This window comes from Brachionichthys hirsutus, chromosome 23, assembly GCF_040956055.1.
Source record: "Brachionichthys hirsutus isolate HB-005 chromosome 23, CSIRO-AGI_Bhir_v1, whole genome shotgun sequence".
Classification (NCBI taxonomy): Eukaryota; Metazoa; Chordata; class Actinopteri; order Lophiiformes; family Brachionichthyidae; genus Brachionichthys; species Brachionichthys hirsutus.
The window spans coordinates 7,338,221-7,353,895 of NC_090919.1; the positions used below are offsets into that span (position 1 = coordinate 7,338,221).

Genomic DNA, 15,675 nt, shown 5'->3' on the forward strand with positions numbered 1-15,675 from the left:
AAAAAACAGCCGTGAACTCGCGAAAATTAATAAAAAGAAACAAAAGTCTTTGGAGAGCTTCTTTGCCGAGGAAAAAAGTCCTACTGAGGAGGAAGAAGAGGAGGAAGAAGAGGATGAAGAAGAGGAGGAAGAAGAGGATGAAGAAGAGGATGAAGAAGAGGTGCCGACAACCTCCAAGAAGAGAAACCAGGACTAAGACTTAAAACTCGGGTATTAACAGCTGATTCGCTCCGTTAACGAGCAATGGAGGGTTCAAACCTGCTTCGGCACATTGAGACCAGAATCCGGATTAAAAAACAAGAACCCGGATTGAAAGACAAGAATGTGGAGTTTATGAAACAAAAAACCATGAAGGACAGAAGTAATTATTGGAACCACAATTTATGGTGAGTAGATATTGTGTAACTATTATTTATTTATTTAATAGTTATTGCAAGTGCATAATATAAAGTTTATTGGTAAGATTATATTCCTCTTTTTAAATTTAATTACCGGTATACCCCCCCCAGTTGGGGACCGCTGCTCTACAGGTTCTCCCCGTGTCTGCGTGGGTTCTCTCCGGGTTCTCCGAGCCCCTCCCACCACCAAAAACATTCAGCTTAGCTGATTGGTGACTCTACTGCCCTGTGATGAACTGGCGGCTTGTCCAGGGTGTAGCCCCGCCCCTGAGATTGGCTCCAGCTTCGCCCGTGACCAGATAATGGAATAATAATACATTTTATTTATTTATACAGCGCTTTTCTGAGAACTCAAAGAAAGAAATGTTGGAATCGGTTGGAAAATGAATGAATGAATGAATAAATGAATGAATAAATCATGTAGATTGATGTTTCAACTTCCGGGTTTTGGAGGTCTGACTGAAGTTCTGATGCAGTTCAGTGGAACCACTTCATGGTGGCACCAATCAGAAGGAGTTCCTGGATCTGGAGGAGATGAAGAAGTGATGGGCAAGTTTGGGGTGAACCACGCCCACGGTCACCTGGTTTGGGTGTCTCTGGAACTTGGGGCACCGTGTGGACACGCCCCTTTTGCCCATCATTAGCAGCAGACATGGAGAAGTGAAGATCAACAGGCAGGTGGGCGGAGTTACTCTGCCCTTTGTGCGTAAGTACCGCTCCAGTACTCTGGCAGTGATTGCAGGTGAGCAAACGTCACCAACCCAACCCTCCAGCGACTTCCTGCTCACCGATACGAGGTCGTGGTAAACACTCTCTCTCTCTATCTTGTGTTGATAGAGTCTCTTTACAGCCCGATTCACTTTGTCTGTTCATGTTGACGCTGGAAATATAATAACATTTTAGACATTTGCGAGTGAAATATAGTAAACAAAGCGAGCAAACGAAGCAGCTTGCCTATCAAGATGGCGTCTAACGGCGTCTCCGGGGTCACGTGACCTGTGGGAACTATGTATTGGCAGTAATGGAATATGTAGAACATTTTGCAAAAGCCGTTGACCATAATTTGATTACAGTGGGCGTGTTTGTGGACCTGATCAAGGCACTTGATACAATCGATCATGATTATCTGTTAAAAACATGTGAATATTAATAACAGAGGTAAACCACATGTTGTATATTATACAGTGGTACCTCAGCTTACGAATTTAATCCGTTCCGGGACTAGCTTCGTAACGTGAAAACTTCGTAAGTAGAGACGCATTTTGAATGTAAATGCACTAATCCGTTCCAAGCCCCGCAAAAGTATTGTAACGGTTCATGTTTTAGGAGTGTTCATTATTCCTACGCTGCAGAGAGTCCGCAAAGGCATCCAGGGAGGAGGGGCGGTGTGTGTGTGTGGGTGCCGCGAGGAGGAGGAGGAGAACGGGAGAGCTGCGTAGCTCCCGCAGCTCTCCCGTTCTCCTCCTCCTCCTCGCGGCACCCACACACACAGAGAGTTACCCGTCGTGTGCTTATTCCAGCGTCCGACGGACGCTACATTATGATATTTGTTTTAAATATTAATCTACCTGTTAGCTGTTACTTTTTGTCCTCTTTGTTTACTGGTCCTTTGCGGTGTTTTCTGCCTCGCGTTTCTTGAAAAACTGATCCGATGACGTCTGCTTTTGCCGGCTTTTGACAATCCGTCGGAAATGTGCGAGGCAGACGTCATCATAATGAGCAATAGCCCGACTTGTCAACACTTTTTCCGGGTGACACGAGGGGGACACGAATAGCGTGCTGGGATACACGCATACGCAACGGGTTGCCAGGCAGATTTTAGGCGATAGCCAATGGCAGAGCAGCTACGAGCAGCTATTTTTGACTTCGTAGCCTGAAACGCCTCCGTAACGAGAGGCAATATTTTCCCATTCAGAAACTTCGTAACCTGAAAATTTCGGATGTAGGGACATTCGTAAGTAGAAGTACCACTGTACATTATATTATCTGTCAGTTGTGCCCTATACCTGTCATATTGTGCAGAGATATGGGGACCGCAGGAAAACATCTATATGTTCGTCAAAAAAAAGCTATTAGAATAATCAATAAAGTAATTTAACGGGGTTGTTTAAAACAATCCTAGAGAGGAAGACGATGCCAGTGGAACGGGAGGACATTTTGCGGGGGATATCCCTTGAACAAGACAGCAATGCGTTCTCCAAAAACGTAGAGAACACTATTAAAAGACGTACAGTGGTACCTCTACTTACGAATTTAATCCGTTCTGGGAGTAGCTTCGTAACGTGAAAACTTCGTAAGTAGAGACGCATTTTGAATGTAAATGCACTAATCCGTTCCAAGCCCCGCAAAAGTATTGTAACGGTTCATGTTTTAGGAGTGTTCATTATTCCTACGCTGCAGAGAGTCCGCAAAGGCATCCAGGGAGGAGGGGCGGTGTGTGTGTGTGGGTGCCGCGAGGAGGAGGAGGAGAACGGGAGAGCTGCGGGAGTTAGGGAGAGTTACCCGTCGTGTGCTTATTCCAGCGTCCGACGGACGCTACATTATGATATTTTTTTAAAATATTAATCTACCTGTTAGCTGTTACTTTTTGTCCTCTTTGTTTACTGGTCCTTTGCGGTGTTTTCTGCCTCGCGTTTCTTGAAAAACTGATCCAATGACGTCTGCTTTTGCCGGCTTTTGACAATCCGTCGGAAATGTGCGAGGCAGACGTCATCATAATGAGCAATAGCCCGACTTGTCAACACTTTTTCCGGGGGACACGAGGGGGACACGAATAGCGTGCTGGGATACACGCATACGCAACGGGTTGCCAGGCAGATTTTAGGCGATAGCCAATGGCAGAGCAGCTACGAGCAGCTATTTTTGACTTCGTATCCTGAAACGCCTTCGTAACGAGAGCCAATATTTTCCCATTCAGATACTTTGTAACCTGAAACTTTCGGATGTAGAGACATTCGTAAGCTGAGGTACCACTGTATATGGAAATGGAGGCATAGAAATAGGAAGAATAACATCCCTTGGATAAATGCTGCCTTAAAAAAGTCACTCAGAACTAAATTTAGCCACGACGGGCACCTTTTTGTTACGCTGAGGGATCAATAAAATTAGACAAGCAAAGGCAGATTATTTCTATAATCGAAAAAGCAAGAAGTAACAGTAAAATTGTCTGGAAACATTTGAAATATTTAACAGGAAACCACAATAAAGTAAAGGAATTGATGGAACTTAAAATAAATGGAAACATCTTAAATAATCTGACTGAAATGACAGTTTCTCAATCGTTACTTTGTTGAAGTCCACAATCAATGAATGTTTTCAGAGAACTAAGCACAAAAGAAAGGGAGGATAGCTGCACCAGGATCAGCCTGAGGTGCAGGTCAGACACTCGTCCTGCAGCTGCACCGGGTCTCCTGGACAGAAGGACAGAAGGAGCACTCTCCAGTACCCCCCCAAGGACTCCAACAAGGGTGGATACTCTGGTCCCTCCTATGGGTGGTGAGCCCACGGGAAGGAGGACCCACGTTACCGTCGGTACCTCTTCCTATGCCCGACCGGGCCCCATGGGTGAAGGCCCGGCCACCAGGCGCTCGCCATCGTGCCCCACCCCCACCCCTCCAGGAGGGGGGCCCGGTGACCCGCGTCCGGGCGAGGGAAGCCCAGGACCAATTATTGTACTCATCATGAGGGGTCTCTGAGCCGAGGACCTGTTTGTCATGGGTGACCCTACCGGGGGCAGAAAGCCCCCACAACTGAGCTCCTGGGATCACTGGGACACGCAAACCCCTCCACCGGGGCAGGGAGGGTTTATTTCATAGTTTAGGTTCCAAGTATATTATTTATTATTATTATTTCTTTTTATATGTGATGTTTGATGTCAAACATTTATATTCTCTTCTGTTAATTTGAAGAGAAGCTGCCAGTGACATTCACAATATATTTGTACTTCAGATGTACTTATGGAACGGCGTACTTTAGATGTACTTATGGAACGGCGTACTTTAGATGTACTTATGGAATGGTGTACTTTAGATGTACTTATGGAATGGTGTACTTCAGATGTACTTATGGAACGGCGTACTTCAAATGTACTTATGGAATGGTGTACTTTAGATGTACTTATGGAACGGCGTACTTCAGATGTACTTATGGAATGGTGTACTTTAGATGTACTTATGGAATGGTGTACTTCAGATGTACTTATGGAATGGTGTACTTCAGATGTACTTATGGAACGGCGTACTTCAGATGTACTTATGGAATGGTGTACTTTAGATGTACTTATGGAATGGTGTACTTTAGATGTACTTATGGAACGGCGTACTTCAGATGTACTTATGGAGTGGTGTACTTCAGATGTACTTATGGAATGGTGTACTTCAGATGTACTTATGGAATGGTGTACTTTAGATGTACTTATGGAATGGTGTACTTCAGATGTACTTATGGAATGGTGTACTTTAGATGTACTTATGGAACGGCGTACTTCAGATGTACTTATGGAATGGTGTACTTTAGATGTACTTATGGAATGGTGTACTTCAGATGTACTTATGGAATGGTGTACTTCAGATGTACTTATGGAACGGCGTACTTCAGATGTACTTATGGAATGGTGTACTTTAGATGTACTTATGGAATGGTGTACTTTAGATGTACTTATGGAACGGCGTACTTCAGATGTACTTATGGAGTGGTGTACTTCAGATGTACTTATGGAATGGTGTACTTCAGATGTACTTATGGAATGGTGTACTTCAGATGTACTTATGGAACGGCGTACTTCAGATGTACTTATGGAATGGTGTACTTTAGATGTACTTATGGAATGGTGTACTTTAGATGTACTTATGGAACGGCGTACTTCAGATGTACTTATGGAGTGGTGTACTTCAGATTACTTATGGAATGGTGTACTTCAGATGTACTTATGGAATGGTGTACTTTAGATGTACTTATGGAATGGTGTACTTCAGATGTACTTATGGAATGGTGTACTTTAGATGTACTTATGGAACGGCGTACTTCAGATGTACTTATGGAATGGTGTACTTTAGATTTACTTATGGAATGGTGTACTTCAGATGTACTTATGGAACGGCGTACTTCAGATGTACTTATGGAACGGTGTACTTCAAATGTACTTATGGAATGGTGTACTTTAGATGTACTTATGGAACGGCGTACTTCAGATGTACTTATGGAATGGTGTATTTTAGATGTACTTATGGAATGGTGTACTTCAGATGTACTTATGGAACGGCGTACTTCAGATGTACTTATGGAATGGTGTACTTTAGATGTACTTATGGAATGGTGTACTTTAGATGTACTTATGGAACGGCGTACTTCAGATGTACTTATGGAGTGGTGTACTTCAGATGTACTTATGGAATGGTGTACTTTAGATGTACTTATGGAATGGTGTACTTCAGATGTACTTATGGAATGGTGTACTTTAGATGTACTTATGGAACGGCGTACTTCAGATGTACTTATGGAATGGTGTACTTTAGATGTACTTATGGAATGGTGTACTTCAGATGTACTTATGGAATGGTGTACTTCAGATGTACTTATGGAACGGCGTACTTCAGATGTACTTATGGAATGGTGTACTTTAGATGTACTTATGGAATGGTGTACTTTAGATGTACTTATGGAATGGCGTACTTCAGATGTACTTATGGAGTGGTGTACTTCAGATGTACTTATGGAATGGTGTACTTCAGATATACTTATGGAACGGCGTACTTCAAATGTACTTATGGAATGGTGTACTTTAGATGTACTTATGGAACGGCGTACTTCAGATGTACTTATGGAATGGTGTACTTTAGATGTACTTATGGAATGGTGTACTTCAGATGTACTTATGGAACGGCGTACTTTAGATGTACTTATGGAATGGTGTACTTTAGATGTACTTATGGAATGGTGTACTTTAGATGTACTTATGGAACGGCGTACTTCAGATGTACTTATGGAATGGTGTACTTTAGATGTACTTATGGAATGGTGTACTTTAGATGTACTTATGGAACGGCGTACTTCAGATGTACTTATGGAATGGTGTACTTTAGATGTACTTATGGAATGGTGTACTTCAGATGTACTTATAGAATGGTGTACTTTAGATGTACTTATGGAACGGTGTACTTCAGATGTACTTATGGAACGGCGTACTTCAGATGTAGTTATGGAATGGTGTACTTTAGATGTACTTATGGAATGGTGTACTTTAGATGTACTTATGGAACGGCGTACTTCAGATGTACTTATGGAGTGGTGTACTTCAGATGTACTTATGGAATGGTGTACTTTAGATGTACATATGGAATGGTGTACTTTAGATGTACTTATGGAATGGTGTACTTCAGATGTACTTATGGAATGGACAATAAATGTTTTACGAACAATCATTTCAGGGATTTTATTCAGGCTCGGGCTGGGACGACCCCCCCCCCCCCCCAATTATCATACGCTTCAGCAGGGGGCCTTTATCAGCAGTGTGAATGTGCAGACGCCCCCCCCTGCTGGACGGGTAGATCTCACTCAAGGATGGGTTTTGGGTTTTTAAAGACTTTTTTTATTTGTGATATTTTAACCCCCGTAAATAATATTTTGACCACTCGGTGGCGCTGTACAGGACTGGTTTGGACTGGATCCCCTTCCTGCCCCCCCCCCCCCCTCCCCGTTCTCGGGTCACTATTGGGTCGTTCCTGCTGATGTTCTGGTAACCATGACAACACTCTCACACACTTCTCTTCTCCAGCCGTTTATTTGTGTGGTTCCGTTCATGCAGCGTTCTGAGTCGGCCCAGACGTCTCCTCCTTCAGAACCAGCGAGCAACTGTCTTCAAGGTGGACCAACACCTGGACGGTCTGAGCCAGCTGCCTCTGTCCCCCGTCCTCCAAGATGAGCTTGGGGGGACACAATGAATCCTGAAAAGAACCAGTGGAAACGTTACTGCAGCTCTGAGGAACCCATCTGGGACCAAGCGAGACGAAGACGCCCCGTCTCCAGTCTCAGTGCAGAACCGGTAGAACCTTAAAGCCCGTACAAACGTTCTGCTTCTAACTGTCTGCGACGTTTTACGGTTCTTCAGGCTCTTCATGTTGGTTCAGAGACCGAGTCAAAGGGTTCTGCAGCGGTTCTGCAGCGGTTCCGCAGCAGTTCTGAAGCTGTTCCGCAGCGGTTCTGCAGCTGTTCTGAAGCGGTTCTGTAGCTGTTCTGAAGCTGTTCTGAAGCGGTTCTGCAGCGGTTCTGAAGCTGTTCTTCAGCTGTTCTGCAGCTGTTCTGAAGCTGTTCTGAAGCGGTTCTGAAGCAGTTCTGCAGTTCAATTCAATTCAATTCAGTTTTATTTATGTAGCGCCAGATCACAACATAAAGTCATCTCAAGGCACTTTACAGGATTAGCAGGGAAAGACCTGCAGGGAAACACAGAACCCAACTTGACCCACAAGAGCAACGGAGGCAAGGAAAAACTTCCCTTTAACGGGCAGAAACCTTGGACAGAACCTAGGCTCATGGTGGACGGCCATCTGTCTGGCCGGCTGGGTAGAGAGAGAGAGAGAGAGAGAGAGAGAGAGAGAGAGAGAGGATGGCAGGTCGGAGACGAGTCAAAAACAAGGAGATGGATAGGAAGTGATAGCAAGACAGAGCAGGAGCAGACAAAAATAAGATGCTAATGCTAGCGATATAAAGCTATAAATGCTAATGCTAGCGACGTGGACATCAGCGCTGAGGGACACAGGTCCAGGTTCTGCAGCACCACGGACAGAAGGACCTGAAAGAGAGAGAGGGACAAAGACTACGGGGAATAGAGACATATTGCACACATATATTTATAACATGAATAACCAGATAAAGAGGGAGGAGCTCAGTGTGTCATGATGTTAAGCCACCAATGCTGCCTAATGACAGCATATTGATTATATTGATTACTGCATCGATTAGTTATAAGCTTTGTTAAAAAGGAAAGTCTTTAATCTACTCTTGAACATAGAGATGGTGTCTGTCTCACGAACCAATCAGGGAGCTGATTCCACAATAAAGGAGCTTGATAACTGGAAGCTCCGCCCCCCTGTCTGCTCTTGGACATGTTTGGAACCACGAGCAGGCCAGCATTTTGGGACGGCAGGGTTCTAGTGGGGCAATACGGGATAATCATCTCTGTAAGGTAAGGAGGGGCCTGGCCAGTGAGGGCTTTAAAAGTAAGTAGAAGGATTTTATATTCAATCCGTTCTCTAACAGGAAGCCAATGCAGAGACGCCAGAACAGGGGAAATGTGTTCTCTCAGTCTGGTTCCTGTTAGAACACGAGCTGCTGCGTTCTGGATCAGCTGGAGATGTTTAATAGACCTTTTTGGGCAGCCGGACAGTAAGGAGTTGCAGTAGTCCAGTCTGGAAGTCACCAAAGCATGGACTATTTGTTCTGCATCTTTTCGGGTTAGTAGGTGCCTGACCTTTGAAATATTCCGAAGGTGAAAGAACGCAGTCCTTGAAATATGCTTAATCTGGGACTGAAAGGACAGGTCCTGATCAAAGATTACCCCCAGATTCTTGGCAGTGGTGCTGGTGGACACTGAGACGCCATCTAGTTCAACTCCAACACTAGAACAAACATTTCTGAGATGCTTTGGCCCAAGAACCAGAACCTCAGTTTTATTTAGATTTAATAACCGGAAGTTCTCGGTCATCCAGGAGTTAATGTCCTTAAGGCACGTCTGAAGTCTAACCAACGGATCGACTTTGTCTGGCCGAACTGACAGGTATAATTGAGTATCGTCTGCATAGCAGTGGAGATTTATGCTGTGTTTCTTAATAATGTTACCTAAGGGAAGCATATACAGCGTGAACAGAATAGGTCCAAGCACTGAACCCTGTGGAACTCCATATTTAACTTCAGTGTACGTAGAAGATTCATCATGAACACGTACAAACTGAAATCTATCAGATAAATATGATCTAAACCAGTTCAATGCAGATCCTCTAACACCAACAGATTGTTCCAGCCTCTGTAACAGAATCTGATGATCTATTGTGTCAAAGGCTGCACTGAGATCTAATAAAATAAGCACGGAGACAAGTCCATTATCAGACGCTATTAAAGGTCATTGGTGACTTTAACTAATGCTGTCTCTGTGCTATGATGAGCTCTGAAACACGACTGGAAAACCTCAAATAACTGATTGTCTTGTAAGAATTCACACAGCTGACTGGAAACTGCTTTCTCTAGAAGCTTTGACAGGAATGGAAGGTTTGAAATCGGCCGATAGTTAGCCGAGACATCAGGATCCAATGTTGGTTTTTTGAGAAGCGGTTCTGCAGCTGTTCTCCAGTGGTTCTGAAGCTGTTCTGAAGCTGTTCCTACACAGAGGTAATCGTTGTGGTTCTCTTTGAAGAGCAGGGGTGCAGAATCCATGCAGGTACCGATTGATGATCCGATCAGGGTTCCTGAAAACACTTACTCCGATGTTCCGGTACAAGCCGTCCTTACTGCGCATGTCTGTGACGTCAGCTAAACGCGCTAATGCTAGTCCCTGAAGCTAGCTGAAGAACTAATCAATATCTGGTATATTTGGTGAAATTGTGTCTGTCAAAATAACTTAATCATTGATTCCGGTCGTCTGCAGGTTGATCTGGCAGCAGGAACGGCAAAATCGGACTCGACTCACTGCCGTGGTAACGCTGTAACGCGGCAACACTGTAACGCTGTAACGCGGTAACGCTGTAACGCTGTAACGCGGTAACGCGGCAACACTGTAACGCTGTAACGCTGTAACGCGGTAACGCGGCAACACTGTAACGCGGTAACGCGACACCTGTCCTGGGACGCAGCGGATTCATTCACACAACAGAAGCAGCCGGACAGTCAGAATTCAGTTTAATGACTCCTCAAGCGGCAAAAAAGAACGTTCAAGAAAGAAAAACGTCAGAGAATGAACGAGAGTCTGTCGTCTGTCCGCTTCAGCTGAGAGAACAGACGAAGCGGCAGAAACGGGATCAATAACGGGACCAATAACTGGATCAATAACGGGATCAATAACGGGATCAATAACTGGATCAATAACGGGGTCAATAACGGGATCAATAACTGGATCAATAACGGGATCAATAACTGGATCAATAACTGGATCAATAACGGGATCAATAACTGGATCAATAACGGGATGAACAAACGGTAAAATCTGTCAAACAGGAGACTTTTCAAACGGTCAAACTCATAATCAATATAAACTTATGAAATGATGCACAAATAACTCAAATACTTGAAACAAAGATTATTACTGAAGATTCTTTTGAAATATTTTACTTGTTTTTTTTATCGGCTGAAATGTGTTTACGTAGCATCTGAATGGCATTATAATGGGGGGGGGGGGGGGACTCCACCCTCCAGAGGTTTAGACAGTTTGCATATCTGGTCAACTTAAAAAAAGAAAAAAAGTACTGAAAGGACATGTTTTGAATCAAGTCTCCATTTTTAGTTTCTTCTTTTGAATTTGGTTTAAAGTTTTCCTGTTATTTAAATAACGGCAGGAGAAATGATGTCGATTTTAAGGGCTTAAAAAAAGTGAGCCTCCCAGCTCAATGCAATATGATTTAAGATGCAGAGCTAAGAGCGGGGGCCCAGATGTGACGGGGCGGGGGGCCAGATGTGGCGGAGCGGGGGGGCCAGGTGTGGTAGAAACAGCAGAGGCCGTGTGACACTGGTCAAACCGTAGCAAACAGGTAACCTCTTATTATTACTTTAAAGCAAACACGTCGATCGGGACCCATGAAGCCCCCCCCCCCCCCCCCCCCCCGGGTTCTCCTCGCAAACAGCAGTCCAAAATAAATACAAAAGCAATAATTTAATAACTTGTTTACATTTCTACAAACATGAAGGAGGTTGTCATGGAGACACGCCGTCTCTTGGGGGGGGTCGGGGCCATGCATGGAGGACGGACGCGGCAACGCCGCCCCCTGGTGCTCAGCTAAAGGCACTGAATCACATTCTACATTTGTCTTACCTCCACCCGTCCCAAGAATACAAACATCACATTCACAGGTCACACTCCTGTCAGTAACAGTGGTCTGCCCACGGGGGCAGAAACCTTTACAGCGCCCCCCCCCCCCCCCCCCCACTGGGCAGGGCGAGATTCACACCACGTCCTCAGCACACTGAGTCCGGCTCATACCGAGCTGATATGCAGCAGAACAGGACATTGTGTTGTCACAGCCGCTGCCCCCCCCGGGTGGGGGGGCAGGGGTAGAGGCCGTACCGCTGCTCCTCTAGGGTAGCAGGTAGCAGTAGAGGACACACAGCAGGACCATGGCTGTGCAGTAGAAGAGAAGGAAATCTGTGGACAGCAGCGAGGACAATGACGAGGACAAGTGTGAGGAGCGGTGAGGTAACGGTTCCTCCTTCGTGTCCCGCCCCTCCACGACCATCAGGGCCATCACACAGCACAGCACAGCAGGCAGCTTAGAGAGGAGCACGTCAGAGGATGCACACAGGCTGGTCTGGACAGGACACAGGCAGGAGGGCAGACAATGGAGACAGGAAAGTCAAGATTAGACAGAGGAGCCTTTATCAGTCCAACCTTAGCAGGAATAATGCAGCAACTGAGCTTCAAGCAGCAGCAAGCGTCTCCTGCCTGTCCTAGTTCAATGGCGGCTGAATGCCTGGAGCGTAGGAAGCGTCCCCTGCCTGTCCTAGTTCAACGGCGGGTGAATGCCTGGAGCGTAGGAAGCGTCCCCTGCCTGTCCTAGTTCAACGGCGGCTGAATGCCTGGAGCGTAGGAAGCGTCCCCTGCCTGTCCTAGTTCAACGGCGGGTGAATGCCTGGACCGTAGGAAGCGTCCCCTGCCTGTTCTAGTTCAACGGCGGGTGAATGCCTGGAGCGTAGGAAGCGTCCCCTGCCTGTCCTAGTTCAACGGCGGGTGAATGCCTGGACCGTAGGAAGCGTCCCCTGCCTGTCCTAGTTCAATGGTGGGTGAATGCCTGGAGCGTAGGAAGCGTCCCCTGCCTGTCCTAGTTCAACGGCGGCTGAATGCCTGGAGCGTAGGAAGCATCCCCTGCCTGTCCTAGTTCAAAGGCGGGTGAATGCCTGGAGCGTAGGAAGCATCCCCTGCCTGTCCTAGTTCAACGGCGGGTGAATGCCTGGAGCGTAGGAAGCGTCCCCTGCCTGTCCTAGTTCAACGGCGGGTGAATGCCTGGAGCGTAGGAAGCGTCCCCTGCCTGTCCTAGTTCAACGGCGGGTGAATGCCTGGACCGTAGGAAGCGTCCCCTGCCTGTCCTAGTTCAACGGCGGGTGAATGCCTGGAGCGTAGGAAGCGTCCCCTGCCTGTCCTAGTTCAACGGCGGGTGAATGCCTGGACCGTAGGAAGCGTCCCCTGCCTGTCCTAGTTCAATGGTGGGTGAATGCCTGGAGCGTAGGAAGCGTCCCCTGCCTGTCCTAGTTCAACGGCGGCTGAATGCCTGGAGCGTAGGAAGCGTCCCCTGCCTGTCCTAGTTCAACGGCGGCTGAATGCCTGGAGCAACGACGCGGAGCGAATCAACTGGACTTGTTCATGTCTGGTAGAGAACGTTTCAACTCTTAAGTTCTACATGAGGGGTACAGAGTCCAGATACTTATACTCATGATGGAGCAGAAAACAAAGAAAGGACTGAAAGCACCAGGACATCCTGTTCAGGGACGGTCTCTCCAGTTTGACAACAACATCTTCTTTACCTCCCCTCTCAAACAGTCTGTCTTGCCTGGATAACACCTGGACATTACTGTCCTCAACGGAGTGTCCTGTGTCTTTCAAGTGCAGGTGGACTGCTGAGTCTTGTCCTGAGGAGTTGTCTCTCCTGTGTTGAGCCAAACGTTGTGGAGAAGTTGTTTGGTCTCCCCAATGTCCAGGTCACTGGACAGCAGACACTACAGTGTTCTGTTTGTCTCAGGGCATTTTGTCTTTCTGGTGGACCAGCATCTGTCTCAGGGTGTTGCAGGGCTTGAAGTGTAGGGGAATCGTGGTCACTGAAAATACTCAGGTAGAAGGATGCTGAGGATGGAGCTGCCAGGGAACAGGACTAGAGGACGACCAGGAGAAGAGACATGAACGTAGTGAGGGAGGACATGAGAGTGGCTGGTGTTGGGGAGGACGATGTAAAGGACAGGACTAGAGGACGACCCAGGAGAAGAGACATGGACGTAGTGAGGGAGGACATGAGAGTGGCTGGTGTTGGGGAGGACGATGTAAAGGACAGGACTAGAGGACGACCCAGGAGAAGAGACATGGACGTAGTGAGGGAGGACATGAGAGTGGCTGGTGTTGGGGAGGACGATGTAAAGGACAGGACTAGAGGACGACCCAGGAGAAGAGACATGGACGTAGTGAGGGAGGACGTGAGAGTGGCTGGTGTTGGGGAGGACGATGTAAAGGACAGGACTAGAGGACGACCCAGGAGAAGAGACATGGACGTAGTGAGGGAGGACATGAGTGGCTGGTGTTGGGGAGGACGATGTAAAGGACAGGACTAGAGGACGACCCAGGAGAAGAGACATGGACGTAGTGAGGGAGGACATGAGAGTGGCTGGTGTTGGGGAGGACGATGTAAAGGACAGGACTAGAGGACGACCCAGGAGAAGAGACATGGACGTAGTGAGGGAGGACATGAGAGTGGCTGGTGTTGGGGAGGACGATGCAAAGGACAGGACTAGAGGACGACCCAGGAGAAGAGACATGGACGTAGTGAGGGAGGACATGAGAGTGGCTGGTGTTGGGGAGGACGATGTAAAGGACAGGACTAGAGGACGACCCAGGAGAAGAGACATGGACGTAGTGAGGGAGGACATGAGAGTGGCTGGTGTTGGGGAGGACGATGTAAAGGACAGGACTAGAGGACGACCCAGGAGAAGAGACATGGACGTAGTGAGGGAGGACGTGAGAGTGGCTGGTGTTGGGGAGGACGATGTAAAGGACAGGACTAGAGGACGACCCAGGAGAAGAGACATGGACGTAGTGAGGGAGGACATGAGAGTGGCTGGTGTTGGGGAGGACGATGTAAAGGACAGGACTAGAGGACGACCCAGGAGAAGAGACATGGACGTAGTGAGGGAGGACATGAGAGTGGCTGGTGTTGGGGAGGACGATGTAAAGGACAGGACTAGAGGACGACCCAGGAGAAGAGACATGGACGTAGTGAGGGAGGACGTGAGAGTGGCTGGTGTTGGGGAGGACGATGTAAAGGACAGGACTAGAGGACGACCCAGGAGAAGAGACATGGACGTAGTGAGGGAGGACATGAGAGTGGCTGGTGTTGGGGAGGACGATGTAAAGGACAGGACTAGAGGACGACCCAGGAGAAGAGACATGGACGTAGTGAGGGAGGACATGAGAGTGGCTGGTGTTGGGGAGGACGATGTAAAGGACAGGACTAGAGGACGACCCAGGAGAAGAGACATGGACGTAGTGAGGGAGGACATGAGAGTGGCTGGTGTTGGGGAGGACGATGTAAAGGACAGGACTAGAGGACGACCCAGGAGAAGAGACATGGACGTAGTGAGGAGGACATGAGAGTGGCTGGTGTTGGGGAGGACGATGCAAAGGACAGGACTAGAGGACGACCCAGGAGAAGAGACATGGACGTAGTGAGGGAGGACATGAGAGTGGCTGGTGTTGGGGAGGACGATGTAAAGGACAGGACTAGAGGACGACCCAGGAGAAGAGACATGGACGTAGTGAGGGAGGACATGAGAGTGGCTGGTGTTGGGGAGGACGATGTAAAGGACAGGACTAGAGGACGACCCAGGAGAAGAGACATGGACGTAGTGAGGGAGGACATGAGAGTGGCTGGTGTTGGGGAGGACGATGCAAAGGACAGGGTGAAGTGGAGAACGTTGGGTTGCTGTGGCGGTCCCTTACGGGACAAGAAGAAAGTACAGTAGTAGTTTATTGGTCTTGACAAATGTCCAGGTTGGACAGCGACGTGTCTTCAGAGCGTCCCGGATGTGCTTCTGCCCTTCCTCTTGTGGGGACGTCTTGGGCCCGTGGCTCAGGGTTCTGATGAGCCCTAACATTGGTTGGTGGGAATCACAAAGAAGATCCTGGTCGTTGTGTGTGTGTGTGTGTGTGTGTGTGTGTGTGTGTGTGTGTGGGGGGGGGGGGGGTTCTGTGCACTTCAATGTTGAGATTCCCACCCATTTCAAGGTGTCCAGCACAGCCCAGGACGGGCAGGACGTTGTCCTGAACATCTTCATGGGTGAACTTGATGTAGGGAACCACCGTGTTGATGAGGTCTGTAAAGGC

General features: G+C 47.6%; 1 protein-coding gene across 1 annotated transcript in view; it reads right to left on the reverse strand.

Annotated features, from left to right (window-relative positions):
• Positions 1 to 11,536: 11,536 nt before the first annotated feature.
• lrch4 (leucine-rich repeats and calponin homology (CH) domain containing 4) overlaps positions 11,537 to 15,675 on the reverse strand; it is a 37,785-nt gene continuing 33,646 nt past the window's right edge. Inside the window, exon 18 of the mRNA XM_068755688.1 lies at positions 11,537 to 11,902. Within this exon, the coding sequence (XP_068611789.1) occupies positions 11,672 to 11,902 (231 nt within the window). The 3' untranslated portion in view covers positions 11,537 to 11,671. The remainder of the gene's footprint in view (positions 11,903 to 15,675) is intronic.